We start from the raw sequence: 21704 nt of genomic DNA on the forward strand, positions 1-21704 counted from the left end.
CGGTGCAATGACGCTGACTATTTGGCAAGTTGGTTCGACACAGTGTGAATTTTTCCAGCGCTAATAAGACGCAGACATTTCTTTTTCTTGCTGTGGTCCGTGTCTTGTTAAATACATATTGTATAGTATTGTGATTGAATGCAAACACAGGCGCTCCCATCAATCGCCTACTGTGCGTACGCAATCAAGGCAATCGTGCTAGTCGCGATGGAGGCGTGTTTTACCATGGATCCTTCAAATCAGAATCGAATGCGTGAGACAGTCGTCTATTAATTTACCGTGAACGACGAGCGCTGCCCTGACGCTGTCGCCCCCGAAAACATTGCTGGCGACGCACGTGCTGTTCCCGACCTGCTCGGCTGGGAGGCTGACGACGCGTATATCGTCGCGCTGCTCTGGGTTCGAGCGGCTATCGAGACGCGCTCACTTTCCGCTACATCCCGACCATCCTTGTGCCATCCGACGCGGTACAGGGTCCCCTCTCCCGACGACGCAGCCGATGATGACTTCTTCACCGAGCGACACTTCTCCAGGGAACGGGAACTCGCGAAGCTTGGTAGCACTTGAGAAACAGCGTCCGGACGCAGCTTAATGCGTAATGCAGACTATCAACCACGTCGCGTACCAAGGGTATTACCTCGCGTACCGAGGGTATTACCTACATCCGCCTTGGAGTAAGTTGCGCGAAGGAGGGCCACCGTCAGTGCGAGTTGCCAAAATAGCTTGTCTTCGATAGCCCTCTTTTTCTCTTTCCGTCGCTGTTCGAAGTTAGTCTGCGCTTCAGAGAAAACGTCCATCTTTTTTTTTTTTTGCTTGACAGATCTTCGTGCGTACGTACGCAAGTCCCGAGTCATCAGTGAGCAGTGACGCCCACTTCGAATTCGAAAGGAACCAGGCGCTGATCGTTCTGGCAGCGTGGTGGGCAGGACGTGCACGGACAGCCAGCGACACCAAGCGACGTTGCCTCCAACCGGTAAGCAGTCAAACTGGGTAGGCGCGCACTAACGGAAGCTGGCACGACGCTTCTTGGGTGCTTGTACATGAGATCGTAATTGGAGGGCAATGCATGAATGAATGTTTTTCGGGCACATTCAGTTAGGGAAAAGAGGTCAGACAAAAAGCTAAAGAAAATAAAGGAAGATAACTTGAGGGTATCTGGAGCGCAGAAATCGAGTGCAAACTCACATCAAACCGAGGCGGCCAGAAGTTACAATTCACGTCAGCGTGCAATGACGAAATAGTATGTTACCTATAAGGACACAAGACAAGGTGCAGTGTGATACATCGGAGAGTGAAAGTTTTACAGCAATATCGCACACACGAAAATTGCGCAGGAACTTGACGCTTGTTTGCGTACTATATACATGTTTACTAAACTCAATCGTGCCATATTCGGAACGAGTCGCGGAGGGAGGATTGAACTAACACCTACAGGGAAGTGTTCGAACTGTGCAGTTTCTAAAAGGTCAAACGACTGCCCTACGATCACTACACTTTCAATATTACTGGTATCTGATGTTGTCGTAGTTATCTTATTGGTTAGCATTCATGTATCACCCAACCAATCGACTGTTGTTAATTGTCGGATAAGATGGTCGCGATTTACTTATTCACAATGCTCGCGAAAAGATCAGATACGAAAGGGAGCCGTGCCGTTTGATGTTGCCGAATCGCGCGGATCGTGTCGCTTGCAAACCACTGACGTAGCGCAGAAGAGCGTGCTACTGGGACTATAGTTCCTGCTGGAACCACCAAAACTGAAAACTGACAGCCAGTTCAAGCGTTCTGCCACTTTTACTACAATGTCCTTTCTGTCAATCTTCGTCTTTTGTGGCGGTTTTAGAGCGCCTTGACGCATGACAACAGAAAAAAACTGTTAAAAGGAAACGTAATTAAACACTCTCGCTCTAGTATCAAGATATTCTGCAAAGCTACTTATTGCAGCAATCGGCCGTTTAAATCCAGAAGAAGGAGCCCCAAACAATTTGGCTCGAAAAGTCGGGATTAATAAATGTCCCTTCTTGTTCCAAGACGCCAATGATCATCTTCATAACGGCGATCCACGAGCTTATTACGAAATTCGAAGAGAATAAATTATGCTCGACAACTTATTGCGCACCTCTTTTCGCCATGCTTCAGCGTACAGGAGCAGCATCGTGGCTATAGTATTTAGTTGCCGTAGAGTGTTCTTGTAAACTGGGCGGTGGAACGTACTCGACCACCCATGTCTACGAGCCTCGGAAATCAACATTTACAGCTTTATTATTGCTAGATCGTGTTAAAATATTTTTTCAATGTCCGTGTGAATCGTGAACGAAGTTCACCCTGAAGACACGAGAAAAAATGTCTTCAAATGTTCCGCCTATAGCTCTACTGTGAGCCCGTAACCAACCAGGAACGCGCATAGAGAAAGACATGCTGTTCGGCAAAGACTTCGCAAAGCACGTCTTTGCCACAGTGCAACAGGAGCGACCGTCGGAAACAATGGAATGAGTCGGATATCGCACCGGCACTTGTCGCCAACAGGTGGCAGCAGCGCGGCATCTGGTATCGCGCGAGCTCCCGGCATGCGCGCGTTCCTTGAAGGGCCATAACGACCTCGATCAGTGCGGCCTGTCGCCGCTTACCTGGAATCCCCAGCGATGCGGTGATGGCGGAGTCCGCACCCGTGGAGTCGGACACCAGGCAGGTGTAGTCGCCACTGTCTCCGACGGTCACTCGCCGAACGTTCAGCGTCGCCACGCGTTCGCTTACGACCGTGGTTGTCAGTCGCTCGGCGGTGCGGGACGCGACGTCCTCGCCGTCCTTGAGCCACCGGAAGTGGTACGGGGCACTTCCGCTTCTCACGACGCACCTGAACGTGGCGTCCTCGCCCGGTGTCAGATCGCTCGGGAAGCTGAAGGGTTGCAGCACGGGAGGCCCTGGCGTGAAGTTCGAGTCGCGCTCAAAACGTTTCTCAATTATTCGGAAGCTCTGAGAACGCGACGCCGTGCATTCCATAACTTGAGAGCGAACGGGGGAGGGGGGCGAGGGTGAAACACCTGCTTCGTTACGCAGTCCTATTGGTATTCGATAGGGATGCCATTGAACAACCACGAGGATTAATAAATAGTATAGTATTCCCGACCGGACGTCAGATCCGAGTAGCTTTGTGGACTCATTACAGGCGTACACGTTGATAACTAGAAATATAGCCTATCAGGGTGTGAACACGGTGCGCCGTGTTTGTCCAACCTTTGCTTGTGTTCCTGCTCGTAACGCGCTTTTGCAAGTTTGATATGAAACACGTCGAAATTCACTTATGTGAATGCCGTGCAGCGCTCTTGTGTTTGAACTGTGCAACATTTTCTTTAAGGCGCGATGCTACTCGAAAACAAATTATTTGTACTATTGATTTGAAAATTGAGCCATTTAGAGAGTTCTTCGTGCAGATTTCGGATTCATCATTATTTTTCGACTGGCTGCCACATTTCTTGAGTTCAGTCTTACACAACGGCAAAATATAGTGACGTCTGCGGGCACTTTCTTGTGTATTAAGCTTTCACAAACAGCATCATGCTGTAACTTATTTAGCCCTTTCTAGACTGCAAAGTGCCGGTACCTATTCCTAACAGCATGTACATTTATTGGAGGTATGCAACAAAAAAAAAAAAAGGATTAGTACACTTCAACAAAATTTTTTTTTTACAATCCCATCAGAATAACATTGTGCATTTATAATCGTCCTATACTAACGAAATACATGAATATAAACGAGAAGAAAGGCATATATGCTAATTTGAGCGCTGAACCGCTCGTGACGTCGCAACCACGGTTCAGTGTACCGCATTATGCCCTGCAGTTAAGTAAAAGGAAGCCCGCGCGACGTCCTTGCACTGGCTGTGCTTACTTTATCGCGCATGCCGAGAAGAAACCAAACTCACCTGTATGGGCCCCTCTAGCAACGACGATTCGAGCAAGAAAGGCAGCGGAGAACAGGGGCCACGGAAACTGCATCGCAGTTACTGGAATGTGAACTTACTGAGCCCCCGTCGCTGTAAACAGACACGAACGCGTCCTCACTGATTTGCGAAACTCGGGGCAACTGATCGACGACCACCGCTTCGCGAAGGCGAGGAATATTTCAGGGTGCTGAAATAAAGCTTGAATTGGGCGCGTTCTACGGACGACTGGCGCCGCCTACTGACGCTGGAGAAAAACGTCAATTTGCAAAGAGCATGAGCTCCGAGATTGCCGGTCGAACGCGGTAAAGACTCCACGAAGTGGTGTGATTACGCGTTTCGGCGCTGCAGGCGTGCTTTTTTGTTTATGGTCCAAAGCGAGAAAAATTATTTCGCAGCGAAGTGCTTATCGGCGCTTGAAGAGTGGTGCCAAAGTGGCGTCTGGCGAAGCGTCAGCACGGGCGGAATCGTGAACCCGCGCGGACGCGCATCCGTCGGGTCCCACATCACCGACTTGCTCCTGCTGTACGCACTACCATTAAAATGGCTCCCATTTCCCCGCAACGTGCATACTGAGCGACGTGTCAGAGACGTGCCCGAACTTGGGCGACGGCACATGTATTTTGGCGATGGCGCACCGCAAGCACAGCAGTTCCTTATGTTGGCGCCTACCGTCACTGCGATCAATCTGCCTTGCTGCAGGCTACAGAGCCTTGTCGTTACACTAAACGACTGGATCCTTACAAGAGAGACCCCTCAATACCGCAAGGCTATATACGACAGCTTACTGCCCGATCTATTAAGGAGCGAAACAATTCACCTAATCTAGGCACCTCGCTGGAAAGACCATTGGGATTGTCTTTTAATGCGGGTATACGTACAATATTATTTTTCAATTAATAAACCTCGTTCTCTCTTTCGGTCTCTCTACACTGACGGAGCCCATTGTCCAAAGAGGTGCGCTATGTGTTTAGCTGTAATTGATAACGCATACGCGCTTAGAATGTCCAACACGCTTCACACTTCGCACTTCACGCTTCACGGACAGCGGCTAGGCAGAGGAGCGAGCCATTGCGCTGGCCATTGTCCACGCTTCGACCCTTCCGACACATGGCACCCCCGTCACCATAGTGACGGACTCGCAGACTGCCAGCCGGGCCTTCGCGCAAGGAATTCTAGCTGCACACGCAAATCGCGAGTCGTCTCTCCTGGACACGCCTTTCTCCATGGTCGAGCAAGAACTTGATTGATAAGCTGGAAAGAATTAAAAACCGAGCTGCTCGGTTCGTCCTGGGGCGGTATGGGCGGAGAGAAAGTTGTACTAAAATGAAACTTGAATTGAATTGGGAACTGCTTTCTTCTAGACGGAAAAAGTTGAGACTGAAGTTTTTATACCTCATATTTAATAATAAGACTGGAATTAGTAGTAAAAGCTACTTGAAAGAACCACATTATATTTCTAGGCGTAATGACCATTCACTTAAAATCCGCGAATACCGTGCCAGGACGTTCTTGTTTGCGGATTCCTTTTTTGTCAGAACTATTGTGGAGTGGAATCAGCTGTGTGAAGAGCAAGTGTGCTGTACGAATGAAGATTTGTTTTTTTCCCTGCTGTAACCCCCCTGCTATAACGCCTTCGGGCAATGCGGGGTAATTCTTGAATAAAGAATAAAGAATAACAAGGTGGGCCACTTGGTTAAGATTCATCGTACGTTTTGTAACAGCGCAGAAAGCAACATGCACAAAAGGAAGAAAAACTCCACACGGCGCTGACTCACAAGTGGTATGTTGTTCAAGAAGTTCGCGCACATATAAAGGAACGAAAGCCCCAAAACCGGAACATGCGCAGGAGAAATGGTACGCTTCGATGATGTGATGAAAAGAATTCTACACGATCAGAACTGATATAAATAGCGAAATTCTTTCACCTGAAGAATGACCGATGGTTCACTTATACATGGTTCAGTTAAACCATTAGCTCTTCTGCCCTGCTTCTGTGCGATCAGCTGTTGGAAATGCAACCGCGGGTTTCTGCAGACGCACTCTGCTCCATTTATGCTCTAAAATATGGAACGGCGGAGTGAAGACGTGTGCAGTAGTTGGCTGCAAAAATGATGACTCTCATGTTAAGGAATGGAATGAATCTGTGTCTGCAAGTTCACGGACCGTTGCTACATAAGGTCTGCCTGTGTTGCCGGCTCTTCGCGATGCACGGCTTCCCTGGTGAAAAAGAAAGAAAAAAAAATCACTCAACTGCCAGCATTGTAGCGCTAACCTCCAAGGAAAGAGCTTCAACCCCGGTACGTCTTCCCGAGTGAGTATAGCGCTCGTTATACGGTGACAAAGGGAGCAGCGCCGCTTTATCGCACATAGTTTCCCGTGCGTAATGTGCAGACGTGCACCCGAGCTCACACGCAAACTTACGCCCACTCTATCGCCCGCGTATCAAGAATAAGTGAACGGGCGCATACATAATCGACGCGCCGAAGCCTGGGTGACGGCGACTACACCGACAGCACACTAATGTTCGAAGCTGAACCTTTCGTAGCGGTCCACACAGTAAGCGAGTCGACTAGCGATAGTACGTATTTCGAGGCCATGCAATGGAACGCGTTTCTAGCCGTCTGGAAGACGCATGGCAGACGCTTATGTGACGTGACGCCACGTCGCGGCGACAAAGAACAATAAAGAAAGTGAGAAAGGCACACATTATTTCTGTATTATTAGGTATTTGCGCCTGCAAACCTATGAAAAACGTGATGTAGCTTACATTAAGGGCGCAGGATCGCGTGTCAACATTTTCTTATGAGCAGCCAACCTTCCTGTCGGCTTTCCAAATGTCCTGATCAGCCGCCATCTTGTTTGGACAGGAAGGTAGCCTGCATCGCTTTTGACTTCAATACTGTCTTCGCGAAGCTGTCTACTTTGACGTCTTCGTGAAAACTGGAACGATACTTCAGATGGCCGCTGTCTGCTTGGCCGTCTACGGCGAGTATTCGAACACAGCCTTTGTGGATACAAACCACCACTTCTCGCGAGGCGCGGCAGGCGCAAAGCGCGTAGACGCGAGCTTGCGCGCGTCCGCAAGCGTACGTGCTGTCTGGGCAGAATGAGCTCCGACTGCGCTTACATGACCTTTTAAACTATAGTCAAAGCTTCGCGTGTCGTCCGCCCAGTCACTGTCTACGATATCCGCCGAAACAGGTTCGCGGAGCCGCACCGGCGTCATGTAGTACATCCATCGTAAACACAGAGGCAACGGCGGCAGCTGAGGCAAGCAATGGACGCCTCACCACGTGATCAAACATGGCAGCGGCCACAGGACCGCCGCATAAAGGGTCAAAATTTACAGTCCGTGCCAGCGCTGACCTGATGCGAGCAGCTCTGTCGTGTGGTGGTCCCAGCCGTGGTCGTTGGAGGCGACGCACGTGTAATTCCCAACGTCCTCGAAGCCGATGTCCCCGATTGTGAGCACGGACAGCTCGTCCGCCTGTCTGTGAACGCTCACGCGGCCGCTTCCTTCGAAGAGCGGTCGCGACGCGTCTTTCATCCACGAGATGGCGTGCGGGCCGCGGCTGCCTCGTCTCAGGGCGCACGTGACCGCGGTCGAGTCGCCGATGGACAGGTCATCTTGGAAGGAGAACGCTCGGATTCTGGGCGCCAGCGCTGAAAGCCACGAGTTCGTGAGAAAGACGCCACTCGAGTGATGCTGTAAGCGGGTGAAGGCTGATGTATAGCCGATACCTACACGACGTATCACTACGTCGGTGGCAACTCAGTAATAGAAGGGTATGTGTACACTGTCGAATTCAAACACAATTTGCACAGATGCGCCAGCCAATTAAGATCGCTCACGATTACTTCCCGTAAGTGCGGTTTTGCGCAATTATAGTACGGCTGCTTTCTCCGTACAGATCTTTCTCTCTGTGTCACTGGTTTCAGGACGAAGCCTGAACATCTTGGCAAATTATGCGCGCGATCCCGACATCAGCTCTCAACCAAACATGATATTTTAGTTTTGAAACAATGCGCCTTGTTCATCTTAAAACTTTTTGTGCGCAGACAAACAGGGACGAAGAATAGGAGCAACACAAGGACGAGCGCTTTCTAACAACTGGCAAAACGTTTTAAGATGAATCTGTTCCAACTAGGCCGACTCGCAGTTATGAATGAGCCTTGCCTTCATTTTCCTAATCAGCCTAGCATTTACATTAGCAGACATAGGTCATTAAGCGGCGAGCAGAATCGGCTCTTTCAGAGGTGGAGGGCAATGCATTTTCGTGGACACCGCTGGTACTGCATTCTCAGGTTGTCACCTACAGCTGTGTGTGCTGCGACATCGAGTGAAGCATGCAGCAGGACCCACCATGGTGGCTCACTGGCTGTGCACGTTCTGCTGCCGAGTACGAGGTCCTCGGTTCGAGTCCCGTGTATACACGGCCGCATTTCGATAGGGGTGGAACGCAAAAACTTTCGCGCCTAATTCTTAAATCATTTGGCGAAATGTGCTGTGCAAATGTATACCGTCTGCTCCTATGCAAATAATATTAGAGAGAAAGAAACGCTAAGTTTGTGTTTAGCGGTATACATTGTGCCGATGCGAAAGAAAGCTCCCGTTGCTTTAGAGCTTCCTTGAAATTTCAGTGGAAACAAAAATCCACTACACGGAGCATCATTCTCTCTCTCTCTCTCTCACTCTCATTCTTTTATTACATGTACGAGAAATCGGAAGGTACGCTCCGCGAACATTTAAACTACTGTTCAAGCCACATACTGAGCGAAGGAGGCTATGGCAAGTCACACGCCTGTATGTCACGACAGGTCCGTGCCTCGAGCACGACACTTTCTGAAGTACGTGCGGATTCCGCTTGCGCTGAACAGGCGGACATTAAGCCAACAACATTGCGTTGCTGTGTGAGTCCACTGCCGTCTATAGAGAAAGGCAGACAAGGCCGTGTTCTGTCGTAATGCTCGAGCACGTATTACATCCAATAAAGCACAACGAAAAATGTAAACAGTTGAAATTTACCGCTTTGTGTTAAGTGTCCGTCTACCTTTTAGTGCGTTTCTTTCCCCGTATTTTTTTCGCGTAAATTTCGTTATACAGAACTGATTTGTGAGGGAAACAAGATGTTAAAAATACTACGAAGCAACAGATTCAGGACTATTTGTGACCATTAATTCTGTGACGCGCTCCCACTGCATCCAAATACACGGGAATTTTTGTCCCCCCTTCGATTCGCTTTTGGCCGCCTCTGCCGGGAGTTGAACCTGCAACTTCGCGCTCAGCGAAAGAACCGTCTCGCCCGTGAGCCACCGCGTCCGGCGAACACTCAAGACTCCGACATTGGATCCCAAAAAATGCGTAACATCGCACGGCTCGGGACAAGGTGACAAACCGAAGAGCAGATAAAGACAACCCTTGCAAAAACCGTGCGTGATGTTCTGTAGCACCTCAACATAGTATCTACTGACAGCAACGAAATATCGGCATATATGCAGAAAGGCAACAGGTTTTCTCTCACGATTTTGTGAGGGAAGCACTGTCTGGCATTTTGGATCTTGCCGGTACAACAAGCCCAATTCTGGTGTCTCTAACATTAGGGCATGGTCAGTTAATGAGCGTGCATAATGACGGTAAGGAAAGCGCGTCCCCTTACCTTGGCCGCGCGTCGAAGACAGCAGCAGCAGCCGCAGCGTCGCTGCGACCACGAGGCGCATCGCCGGTCGCCCCTCGAGCAGCGCCATTGTTTCTTCCGGGACGCCGATTGCGGAGCGAACAATGGGGCTCTTTCTCTCGCGACGAGCTCTTGCGGTGGTGTCGCAGGAGGAGACACGAGAGCATCTCTCGAGATTCTGCGTCCGAGAAGAGGGCCGAGACAAAAGCGCGGGAGATAGCGCGCTCTGAAGGACGACCGCCGCCTTCTTTTATCGGCCCTCGATCGGTGTGTATGTATATGCAGTGATGCTCGCGCCGGGACAGCGTCGCTGCGTTCCCGCTATAGACACAGGTTTAGAAATACCTATTCTACTTCGTCGAGAAAATACTTGATGTTGACGAAGAAGTGTCTCTCTCTCTCTCTTTTCTTTAATTCCCTTTCCGCGTCTCTCTTCTGGATTAAGGTAAAGAAACGAGCGGGAATGTGGTCCGTCAGTCGAATTGAGCAACTGCGGTGGACGGTTGGGCTTGTATAAATGCACGATGCTCGTGTGGCTTCACAAGTGCGTCCGTTCGTCTATTCCTGTTACGTATACTGCGATGGCTCAGTTGCTATGACGTTTTGCTGCTGCGCTGTTAGTCGAGGGTTCGATTCCCAACAGTGATGGCTGCATTCCGGTGCAGGCCGAACGCAAGCGCTCACGTATACCGTTGACAAACGTCGGCTGGCCGAAATTGCAGTCCGAAACTCACTACTGTAGGAAAGGCGTCTCACACATAGCCTTTGTGTTTCTTTGTGACGTTGAAACCCGCTCCATCGTCCAACTTTCTCAGTTAGCCAAACAGCGCACTCACACCAACTTGATCATTCACCCAACCTTTGATTAACGTTCGCTGTTATCGCTGGTATAACTGCTGTGTCACTGCTGGCATTTCTTCGCATGCAGAACTGCGTGTTCCGGCCAAAGGGGTTTGATTCCAAAATAATTTGTTCTTGGGCAAGTTGGTGCTTAGGCCTACTAAACATATTGTTCCTGGCGCAAAGTAGAAGAACATAAAGCAGAATAACAGGAAATAAGAGAGATGCAGAGATTTCTCCTTTTTCGTGTTCCCAAGCTTCACGTTCTATTCTGGGCAAAGCAAAATATGTTTAGTAAGGATTGGTTCCGTCGGGGCTGCCGTAACGTACGGTTCAGGGGAATGCATTCTTCGACCAAAGTCGTTCGACTGCAGCTCACCAATGGCAGTGAAAAGTACAGGAGATAGCAGTACAACACCCTCCCCCCCCCCCTCGCGAGACCGAAACTTGACAACAAACACACTAGGAGCTAGGAGAGGTCGCTCTAATGCCCAAACACAGTTCATCAAGGAAAATTGGAACAAGTTGTTGGCATTTATTTATGGCCGTCGAGAGTACATTAGTAGTAAAAAAAGAAGCAATGTTCTTCAGTTACAACTTAATTAGTGTACCAATTAATGAATTAACAATTTGTTAAAATGTCTACAAATGAAACTTCACTTCGGCATATAAAAACGCAACTATGGCTTTGCATTCAGTTTTTCGCGCTTCAATCAGCATTTTCAGGCATCAAACTCGGCGTACAGTGTAGCCTACCGGGCTGAGCCTGGAAGGCTACTCTGCCATCAGGGTGTTCAGGCCATCGGTGTGTTATAACGGGATAGAAGCACTGTGTAAGGCACCATGTTAAAAAAAAAAGATAGCGCTATAGATTTTCGCAAAGTCATTAATGGATACTAAATTTTTATACGTAATGGTTAGAAAAGCGAGGGACAATGCAATCAGCGAAGGAATGAAATGTGACATGCGTGCCACAGGAAATGTGAAGCCCGCACTAGGGTGACGACGTAGTGGCGGTGAAGAAACAGACAGTGCCGAAACTCTCACTCCCGAAGTGAACTCTTTATTGGTCGACACATCTCTTGCGCCGAGTTACAACCTTGTAGCAGTTGTTAGCCGGTGAAAAACGGTCAACGAAAAAAAGAAAGCAAACAATGTACGCGCGTGTCAGTATGGACTTATCGGACGGACATGGTGAGTAACCGATACCGTATAGACTCGTGTAAGGGCCGCACTCGCGCAAGGGCCGCACCCCCAACTTGGCAGTCCAAAATATTGAAGAAAAAAAAAAAAGTGCCATCGGAGAAGCAGTCGACTTCGGTGCCCGGATGCTGCGCGCGCTGCCCACTTCAGCGTGCACCACCTACTCGATGGTGAGAGCTGCGCGTTGACCGCGGATGCAATGGTACATTCAGGGATGTACCACAGCAAGTGCGGCCCTCGTACGAGTCCGTAAGATATATATATATACATACAGATGAGAGAGAGAAAGAGAGAGACGACGCCGATGTTGATATAAAGAGGCAGAGAACCGTTACTCTTCTTGAGTAAGAGAACAGGTACAAACGGAAATGAATTGCAGTTGAGCGCGGCACAGAGTTGTGTGGAGCGGCGAGATGCTTAAGTGTGCGGGTGTCGTGTGACCATGTGCCCCCCCCCCCCCCCCCCCCAATACCGTGCCGGAATCTTAAAGAAAATAGCTTTCCTTGGCCCTTTAGGCCGTTTTCGTGGTTGGTCGGAGGTCGGTAGCAGGTGGTCGGTGGCTGGAGTGTGCAAGGAAAACGACCGTTTCGTTCCCTCTTTCAATTCCCTATCCCTCTTGTGCAGCGCGGTTGAGGTATCCTCACCTGAGAGACAGTTACTGCGCTGCACTTTACCCCAATTTTATCCTTCCCAAACAAGAATCTCTCTCTCTCTCTCTCTCTCTCTCTCTCTCTCTCTCTCTCTCTCTCTCTCGCTGGCTCTTTTGTTCGCTCGCCCATGCCCTCTTTCGGGGTATCTGCTTGCATTGACAATCACTGCCGGTGATTACGGCACAATGTTGAATCCCCTCGGTTCTTCCAGATTCTCCCTTATAGTTTTTATTAAAGTTCCCCCGCATTCTATGCCACTGGAGGTTCAGGCGCAAGGAAAAAAGAAATCGTGACATATAGCTGGCAATGTCATCATGCCAGCTTACAGTTTTCATCTGCTATCGGTCAGTTTATAAGTAAGTTAATATTGACACGTGTACTTATCTTTATCGGGCAACCACGTTTCGCCGCTTAACAAATGTAATCGCACAGCGTGGGACGCGCCTGCATGTATCCGAAGTTTCTGGAAAGTTATCGATGCTTCTATCCGCTGTTTGTTGTCGCCGAACCTTATGTTATCTGATTTCGTCACCTGACCCAAATGGTGTAGAACTTTGTGGAAGGCGCGCGGGTCCGAACGATTAGTCTGGTACATTCGACGACTGTTCTTTAAAAGCCGACGCGCTTGACCCGCTGATCAGATTTCCGACGATCGCCGACCGTGTTCGCCGCTATCGTTGTGCTATAACTGTAGCCTGTTTTTGTGGGCACAGGTTCGCCCAATAAAAGGTAGTCTTGTATTCCACCGTATTGCTGCTTTCTTCACCGTCACTAACACGTGACAATATGAACTGTCATGTTTGATGGGAATGGTGTCTTTCGCGATATTCCAACCACTCGAACGTGGTACAAAACCACCACAGGACACGGTTATCAGCGGAATGCGTACAGGTTAAGTTGAAAACTTCGCTTCCTTCTGGAATATTGCGACGCTGCCGTGCTACGCTTATGTGTATGAAGAAGAAAGCGGAGGACGGGGGCGCGGTATCGGCGATTGCCCGCTTCGAACCGGTCCATCCCTTACGATGATACCGTCTTACACCTCGAAAATAAACCAGCTTTCGCTGATTCAAAACAACCAGAAAGAATTTCTTTATTTATTTATTGTCACGTGGAGTGACGTATGATGAACACAGTAGCAATACTCTGAAAGACGAAACTAACCTTTATTGGGCGAACCTGTGCCCACAAAAACAGGCTACACGTAAAGAACGGCGACAACGGCGAACACAGTCGGCGATCCTCAAAATCTCATCAGCGGGTTAAGCGCGTCGGCTATTATACATCAGTCATCGAATGTTCCAGAGTAATCGCTGGGACCCGCGTGCCTTCCACAAAATTCTACATTATTCACGTCGCGCACACATGCGATGAGATTACACAAGGTCCGGTCATAGACAGCGGATGGAAGCATCGATAACATTCCAGAAACTTCCGATACATGCAGGCGCGTCCTGCGCTGTGCGATAACATTTGTTAGGCGGTGAAACGTGTCGCGCGATAAAGACCAACAAGTACTCGCGCCAATATATATGTGTGTGTGTGTGTGTTTATTCAAGCGCGAGTCGTATGCAGGTTGTCAGTGACGCGTTGCACATAATACAGACGGCCATGTGCTACGCGACGAATCCGTTAACTTCTGGATGCATCTCGTGTTAAAAAAAAAAATGTGGCAACGTATAGGAAGCCGGCCGAGGTGCATTTCATTTTTGCGCGATGACCTCGACGTAGGCCCGCCTCCGCCGGCGCCCCAGGAACGGAGCACAGGAGACGACTTCGGCGTAACGAGGTCGGAAGACAATGGGACGGGCCCGGTGTCAAATAGCCGCCTTTGACGCAACGAGACGGTCTGCGAGCGCAACGCGATGCCTCGTGTTTGGCACGGAGCTGCGCTCTCGAGCTGCCGCGAACGCAGATGGGGGCGGGGGGGGGGGGGGGAGGGGGGCATTCGAGTGCAGGGGGCAGGGTGGCATGGTCGATTGCGTTCCTATTCCGTTTCGTGAAATGAGTTAGTGGCGTGATTCCGTGGCCTTCAATATCATGGAGTCCGATACCTATAGGAGATATGCGAAATAGTTCAGGAAGGCTACTCCGCACTATATTTAGGTTGCCCTACACAAGATGGCCGACCTGAGCCTGAATGGCGCCTTGAGCGCGAGGTCGGCCATCTTTTGTGGGGCACCCTCGACTTGCAAACAGCGATGATGTAGCAAAGAAGAACGGGTATCAAGGATAGGATAGGCGGTACCAGCTCGTACTCTCCTGCTGTATAATTCCACTTCTAGCGCGACGTCCGCCATCGCGTGTCGGTCAAACGAGATACGTTAGCGCGCTTGCGGAAGTCTGGCAGGAGATTATACCGCTAAATTAGGACTCGTTTTACACTTCCACACGCATTTATCACCGAGCGTTAACAGGTCAGCGGCGGTCGACGGAAGCAACACACACACAGACACAGACACACACACACACACACACACACACACACACACACACACACACACACACACACACACACACACACACACACACACACACACGCGCGCACGCACACACACAGCAGACGTGGGGGGTCGATCGTCACCGCAGACATCGGCAATTCATGAAATAAATCAGAGACTGGACAGAAAACGCGATTAATGTATAGAAGTAGGATAAAGAAGGCTAACGGTAACGTGCCTTAGACACGCTAGCCGACGTTTCGATAGGTGGAGCTGTTTATGGCTGTCAGACTTTGACAATTATAAGTGCACTTATCGAAACGTCGGCCCGACTGTCTGAGGCACCTTAGCCCCGTTTATCTTACTTTTTTTTTATTCCACAGCATCTTTCCATCTGTCGGCCCCGATCTCGACTGTAGATTACAGTATATAGCGACGCATAATTAGCTCGCAGGCCAGGCGACATTTGTCGGCCCCCAGCATGAAAAAGATCGCCACCAGAGCTAATCCATATTACCGTCCACGCGTCCAGGGGATTGCGCCATTCCGCAAGTTTCGATACGCACGCCGTCAGGCTCTAGCTTTCCAGTAAGCGGGAGACACGGTCACAGCGGCGTACGTATATAGTACCTGTGACGAGCAGGGCGGCGGTCATCCGGTGCTGGCCGTGCGCGTTGGCGGCGACGCAGGTGTAGTTGGCCGCGTCCTCGGGCCGGACGTTCTCGAACGCCAGCACGGACACGGCGTCCGACGGCCGGCTCACGGCCACGCGCGGGCCCCCCGCGAGCGGGGCGCCGTCCCTCAGCCACGCGAACGTGTGGGGACCCGCGCTGCCCCGTCTCACGGCGCACGTCAGGGCCGCCGAATCGCCCGGCGACAGGTCCGGCGAGAAGCCGAAGGCCCGTATCCGGGGCGGAGCTGGAAAGCGGTTCCCGTGGCGAAGAATAAAGTTGTTTCCATCCATCCGTGCCCACGGCGAACGTGTGTGTGTATACAGGGCCGTATATAGCTCGAGAATCGCGGTACGGTTGCGAGAATTTTTCACTATGATAAACGCTTCGGTAACGGATTACGCAATCGTGCAACCAACTTGTCAATATCCGTTAAGTTCAGTGGTAGAGAGAAAAAAAGAAAGAAAGAACACATCGGTTCCTGGGATAAGGAATCCTCACACCTAGGGTAAACCGAGTCCTGAGTCGGATTACTGTTTAAGAAAATAAAATTTTATTTCTCTGTCTCTGTCGACAGTGAGTTTCTCCTGGAGAAACTCACAGGAGCAGTGTGTTCTCCTGAAGAACACACTGCTCAGTGTGTTCTCAGACGCAGTGTGTTCTCAGTATCACTTCAGTATGCTGCGTATTGCTGCGGATGAGCATTTTAATTCCCCAAGGGACTGCCATGTTTGTCGGTTTTTCGTAAGAAATTGACGTGCACTTCGCCAGCAATTACAAAGTAATTATTTATTTCCTTTCATGTAATACTTGCAATCAATAATTAACTTGTGCAAGTGCTTCAAGTCTGTGATTCTATTCGTCTGATGAAAAAGAAAGCTGAAATAATGAATACTAAAACAATAAAAAAATTGGGAACGTAGCATGACTGACTGCACAATAAAACGACATTTAAGTGCTGTTTACGAGAACTCGCTGGAAAATTCACGAAGCACCGTCGTATTACCTTGACTGTCTCGCAATTTTATATGCATTGCCTTGAAATAAAATTATGAAATTCTGTCAAATTTAGTGACCTTCCATCGCAGTTCGTGGGGATAACTGGTCCAAGACATTTCGCGTACTAAATTGCATATTCTTCGGAAACAAATCTCGTGATGGAGTATGAATTTGTCTTCATGCCTCAAATTTATTCGTTTCGGTATCACATCATATGTGAATGAAGCCCGTGAATACACGCAAAATTGCCGCGCAACTGGCTACTCGAGGCGCTTTGCGTGTATTCGCGGGCTTCTTTCACGCTAGGAAAAACACTTTTATGTAGTACGTATCGAGCAAGAGAAAGCTGTGTCAGGGGTCTTTCGTGTTGCTCTACAGTTTTCTCATTGACACTTTTCATCTAGTTATAATATTTGAGAAGTTTACTAATTAAGCCCGTGTTAGGCGGAATACAAACATAATCCGAGTATCTGCAAGCGACAGCCAACGACATTACCTCAGTTCTGTCCAGTTACGTGACATTTGCATATTTTTGATTTTGAAGTTCTACGAGGCCCGCACTATGCAACGGAGCAAATACAGCTTGCTACAGCTCACGTGTCAGTGCTTTTAGATTTTGCTAGTTGTCGCCAGCACACTTTTCAGCTCTCAGAGGTGTAACTGCTTATTCTTTAGCCACGCAGAACTTCTATGTCTTAGCCTGTGACCAATTTTAACACATGGCGATTCTTTCACAATGTGTCTTTGGCACCCTTGGCACGCTTCATAGTCATTGTCGCAGTTGTATTACATGTATCTCTTACGCATTTTACGGTGACCGTCTTTTAGGCCCTTTTACAGCCCTGTCACATCCATTGTTCGTAATTTATAGCTTCACATTGAACACATTATCGTTGGCCTGGCGCTCATTGGTCATACTTGGCCCTTGCGCCACAGAACACTATATTCATCATCATGAACTTCCATTTCATCTAAACCATTTTGTACTTGCGTCTACATATATCTATATTCTTTCTTTTTTCGTAGCTAATAAAGCCATCGATCATATACGGCCGACCACATAAGTTTTCGTTCCACGGAATTTGCGATAAAGTTGAATTTATGTGCTACTTTACCGAGCCTGAAGTTTACCTAAGTGTTGTGCTAGTCGTGTCGATTCGAAGGAGGACGCATTGGCTTAAGAGAATGTTTTTTTTTTCCCTGCTTAGAGCACACCAGTGTCTGTCTCAGTAAACAGCTCACTAGACCCACAGTATTTCTTATGAAAGGGCAAAGCCACAATCGTGAGGGAAAATTGCACGCGGGGCAAAAAAATCAGAACTTCGGCATTCTTACCTTGGCATTGTGACGGCGTCGCTGCGAGAGAGGTGATCACGAACGTCGACAACAATTTTCTCAAGCAGCACATCGCCATCCTACAAAGGGCAGTGCGTCAAACAACGTCAAATAAGCGCAACTCGGTTAACACCCCGCTCTACCGGGCCACCGCGCACACACGCGATTTCTGTTGGCACCGAGCTAAAATGCGACGCCGGCCAAGTCGAATCGCAGGGGGCGCCCAGCGTAGAACGAAGTTCGCGCCACTGTCCGGACACCTAGCGCCACCTAGGCGTGACTGGAAGCAACTGCATTGCGTCCTCAGCCACGCGGCGCGGGCTAGAAAACGGGAAGACGTCGCGTCGCTAAGGCAAAATAGTGCTGTATGTGCGTTGGACCTCGAGGTCCGCAGAACGTCATCAATCTGCTTTTATTTTTTTAAAGAGGTATGTGTTAACCGAAAAAAACTTCCGCCGCTAAGAATACACCATTTATTTCGCCCCTTTAGCCCCGCGAATCATTGGGTTGTGACCGCGTAAGTCGCTGCCACGGACTGCGTTGCTGCAGTTTCTCAAGTCAACAAGTTTCTGCGACGCGCATACCGCTCCTGCCTTCCACTTCCCACTTACCCTCGGTGCTGTGCCACTGGTAATAACTGAGCTGAAAGAAATTCCCACCACCCCATTCTTTTATTCTTTCGGCAGCTTTAGAGAACGTGTCTTTAATTTCAGTTGTTTCTTTCTTTTTTACAGGTGCCTGCCATGGAGCAATCGTAACCAGCAAAGCGAGGACGTACCACGTGCACGTGGCAGCTCTGCAGAAATCAAAATTAAAGAACATGCTACGCGGTGTCTTTCTTGTGAACATTGCTTTCTGTCTCTTTTTGCTAGCAACGAGGCAATTCAGGAACGGCACATCAGAGACGCGGTGTTCCGCCTCACGTCTACAACGTTTTCGTCAATAGATAGATAGATAGATAGATAGATAGATAGATAGATAGATAGATAGATAGATAGATAGATAGATAGATAGATAGATAGGAAAGGAAGAGAGCTTAACCAGAATAGGACGCCACCAAGTTTGATAATGGCATTTCCCACAATGCCATTTAATGTCGCCAAAATCGCTCTCTGCACTGTCCTGAGACACCGAACGCGCGCGATGTATACCGGTGCAACAGAAAAAGGTTTAGCTGTGACGCACAGTGCAGACGTACCGCAGACGTGCCGGGATATCCGTTTTAGCATACCATGTGACCATCGGTGAACGCAGACGTGAGATTATGATGATGGTTTATTAGCATCCCCTTCGAAAAGGGGCAGTGCCAAATGGTCGCTTAGCCTGCCTGAGCTAATGAAGTACTTTACTGGATATTTGTCAGTCTAGCATTTTGTCTATGTCTCCTTAATCTTTTACCTCTTCAAACCTTTGTATCTGCCTTACCTATACGTATACCTATACCTGTAAGGGATCCGGCCCTATCAATTTTTCCCCCGCCAATAATCTAAACGTATCTTGATTATGGCGATTGCTGACAGGTTGAGCGCTTGCGGCCAACGCACTGAGCAAGCGCGTATACCCTAACGTAAGGGTCCGCGCATGCGCAGTGCCGTGGCCCCAAGCGCTAGGGGGCCCCAATGCTTGCGTCCCCCTAATCTAAAACTCTCAAATATGACGAGCTCATTCAGCATGGAAGACCTATATATGGTGAACTCGGCCAGACATTTGGTATGACGGGAACACAACAGGCATATCGTGCACTTGCGTACAATGTGCACCATCTTTCTCGAAAGTAAGTCGAAACATCTCCAGCGCTGTCTTATATTCCGGCGTTTTAGATTAATGGCAAAAACGGTCTTCCGTGCGCTTGGCTAAACAGTACGTGTAATCACAAACTACGCGGTCCGCCACATATCAACGGCAACCACAACATCAATATCAACCACAACAACGTCCGCTGTGCAGTGATGGCGTCTATTTCTAACTAGCAATATGAAGTTTAGAGTTCATTTTAGTTGAGCACACCAGCGGAAGGTTTCGCAACTAGCCCCAATTTCTCCGGCGTGTGGGTGTCCTGGCGTCATCAATAATGCCACAGGACGCTTTCGGGCAGCCCGGTTTAGTTACGGCTTCGATGTAATTCTATTTTCCCTATTTAAATTGCCTTCGCTCTTTTATGCTTAATTTCCGGAAATAACGCATCTTACGCGGCCATACGAATCTCCATGAAAGTCTCAACTACTTCTTCCCTAAGATGACAAAAAATTTTGCCGGAGTTGTCTTGTTTCCTCTTTCTGCCACACCACTTTGACAACGTTCTTCTTGAGTGTTCCCGCGAACCGCTTGCCCTTTCAGTAATAGGAGAGTGGCCCTTTATAACGGCCTTCAGGCCTTCTGCAGCCGTTCGAGTGCCTTGTTGGAGCACAGATAATAATAATATTTGGGGTTTTACGTGCCAAAACCACTTTCTGATTATGAGGCACGCCGTAGTGGAGGACTCCGGAAATTTTGACCACCTGGGGTTCTTTAGCGTGCACCTAAATCTAAGCACACGGGTGTTTTCGCATTTCGCCCCCATCGAAATGCGGCCGCCGTGGCCGGGATTCGATCCCGCGACCTCGTGCTCAGCAGCCCAACACCATATCCACTGAGCAACCACGGCGGGTAGGAGCACATCGTGGTGCGCCGGAGGCAACTATCGCGAGCGAGCTTACTTCAAAAACCACAATATTCTCAAATGTTATGGCGTGACCGTCGGCGGTCTCGGTAGCGACCAGACTTGACTGTCGTAAGTCATGTCTGCACTACGAATTCCTTCCATTTTCACGTGTTTCCTTTTTTTTTCTGCTCAACAGTAAATTATTTTAAATGTCAATATCATCTGGCAATCGCTACATTGCCAGAAAGTGCAATGGCGCTTAAGCGCACCGCAAAGGCACCTTTGCGCCTTTAAGGTGTATCCGCAATGAACTTGCTATGCATCTGCTAAATCGAAAAACGTCGAAAACCACGCGAAAGGCATACCGCGTAGATATACGGCGGAAGCAGCAGAAAGACGTGACACGACAAGACGCACGGTGAACTTGGAGCTGTGGCAGCGGCCACCATTGCACGTGTGTGTAATTGCCACGGGATGGCGACGCTGGCCGACGGTATGACGACGACGGCGTAATGAGAACTCGATCCGGACGCTGGAATAATGCCGACGGCATACGTGGACGACGGCAGGACGACGATGGTGTGACGAAGGCAATGTGGCAATGTTATTTCACCGATGAAAAGACCTTATACACTGCAGACGGAAACGGAAACAAGCATTACACTCCCACCTTGGAGTTATTTCCGTTTACAGGGTGTCCGTTTACAGTGTGTAAACGGAAATAACTCCCAGGTGGGAGTATAATGGTTGTCCTCTAGCGACTCCCCCCCGATTAGGATTATGCTCCCTATGATCGGAGCAGAATTTTTATTCCGTGCGAGCGGAATATTTGCGTGCAACCATGGTAGTTTTTCTTATGTCCTTTCTTTAATTTTTACTTTGCACTGGACGGAGTTTTTTCGAGGTGTAACGGGAGTATAAAAAGTGGTATCGCGTTAGTTCGCGTGAATATCTTTATATGCAGAGGCTACTTGCTCAAATTTCGAAATATGCACACAAGGCCGCGTCAAATTCAACGAAACAAGTCAATGAAAGCACATAAATCATGACATGCATAAACATTTGAGAAACGCCCAATGCAGCACTTTGAAAGACATCCAACGTATACGCAACACTCAAGAAGCAATGCTGCCAGTATATATAGACACGATATTGTGTGCCTCGAAACCGCCTAGCGAGCAGCTGTGCTGTTTTCAGAATTACGACTCACATGCTCGCTCATCTGCCTCTCTGCCTCTCTGAAATTAGCAGAAGACCTCAATCAACACAACTGCTAATTCAGAATAGTGAGAAAAAAATTTCATC

General features: G+C 49.0%; 2 protein-coding genes across 7 annotated transcripts in view; both read right to left on the reverse strand.

Annotated features, from left to right (window-relative positions):
- The window catches only part of LOC142592743 (cell adhesion molecule Dscam1-like), a 187397-nt gene that overhangs the window by 146128 nt on the left and 19565 nt on the right, over positions 1-21704 (reverse strand). For 2 of the 6 annotated variants that reach the window (XM_075704361.1, XM_075704360.1), the window contains exons 1-3: positions 17759-17933; positions 15384-15671; positions 7311-7607 (exon numbers count right to left, since the gene is read on the reverse strand). The exons of 1 other annotated variant lie outside the window; for it this stretch is intronic. In XM_075704361.1, the coding sequence (XP_075560476.1) occupies positions 7311-7607; positions 15384-15671; positions 17759-17837 (664 nt within the window). In that variant the 5' untranslated portion in view covers positions 17838-17933. Of the gene's footprint in view, positions 1-7310; positions 7608-9601; positions 9717-15383; positions 15672-17758; positions 17934-21704 lie in introns of those variants that run through there. 3 more of the 6 variants (XM_075704369.1, XM_075704364.1, XM_075704378.1) reach the window with 3 other exon arrangements.
- On the reverse strand, positions 1215-4226 carry LOC142557887 (junctional adhesion molecule A-like). The gene is made up of 3 exons (XM_075670094.1): positions 3924-4226; positions 2628-2921; positions 1215-1249 (listed from the first exon to the last, which is right to left on the reverse strand). The coding sequence occupies exons 1-3, from the start codon at positions 3994-3996 to the stop codon at positions 1215-1217; spliced, it is 402 nt and encodes a 133-aa protein (XP_075526209.1). The 5' UTR covers positions 3997-4226.

Source organism: Dermacentor variabilis, chromosome 9, assembly GCF_050947875.1.
Source record: "Dermacentor variabilis isolate Ectoservices chromosome 9, ASM5094787v1, whole genome shotgun sequence".
Classification (NCBI taxonomy): domain Eukaryota; kingdom Metazoa; phylum Arthropoda; class Arachnida; order Ixodida; family Ixodidae; genus Dermacentor; species Dermacentor variabilis.

What these genes read in the sequence shown, in the direction of transcription:
- LOC142557887 (XM_075670094.1), bottom strand. Translation starts at nt 3,996, where the DNA reads ATGCAGTTTCCGTGGCCCCTGTTCTCCGCTGCCTTTCTTGCTCGAATC. An exon ending in TGCTAGAGGGGCCCATACAG is followed by an intron (nt 2,922 to 3,923) that starts GTGAGTTTGGTT and finishes ACTTCACGCCAG; the next exon opens with GGCCTCCCGTGCTGCAACCC. An exon ending in CGCATCGCTGGGGATTCCAG is followed by an intron (nt 1,250 to 2,627) that starts GTAAGCGGCGAC and finishes GTGTCCTTATAG; the next exon opens with GTAACATACTATTTCGTCAT.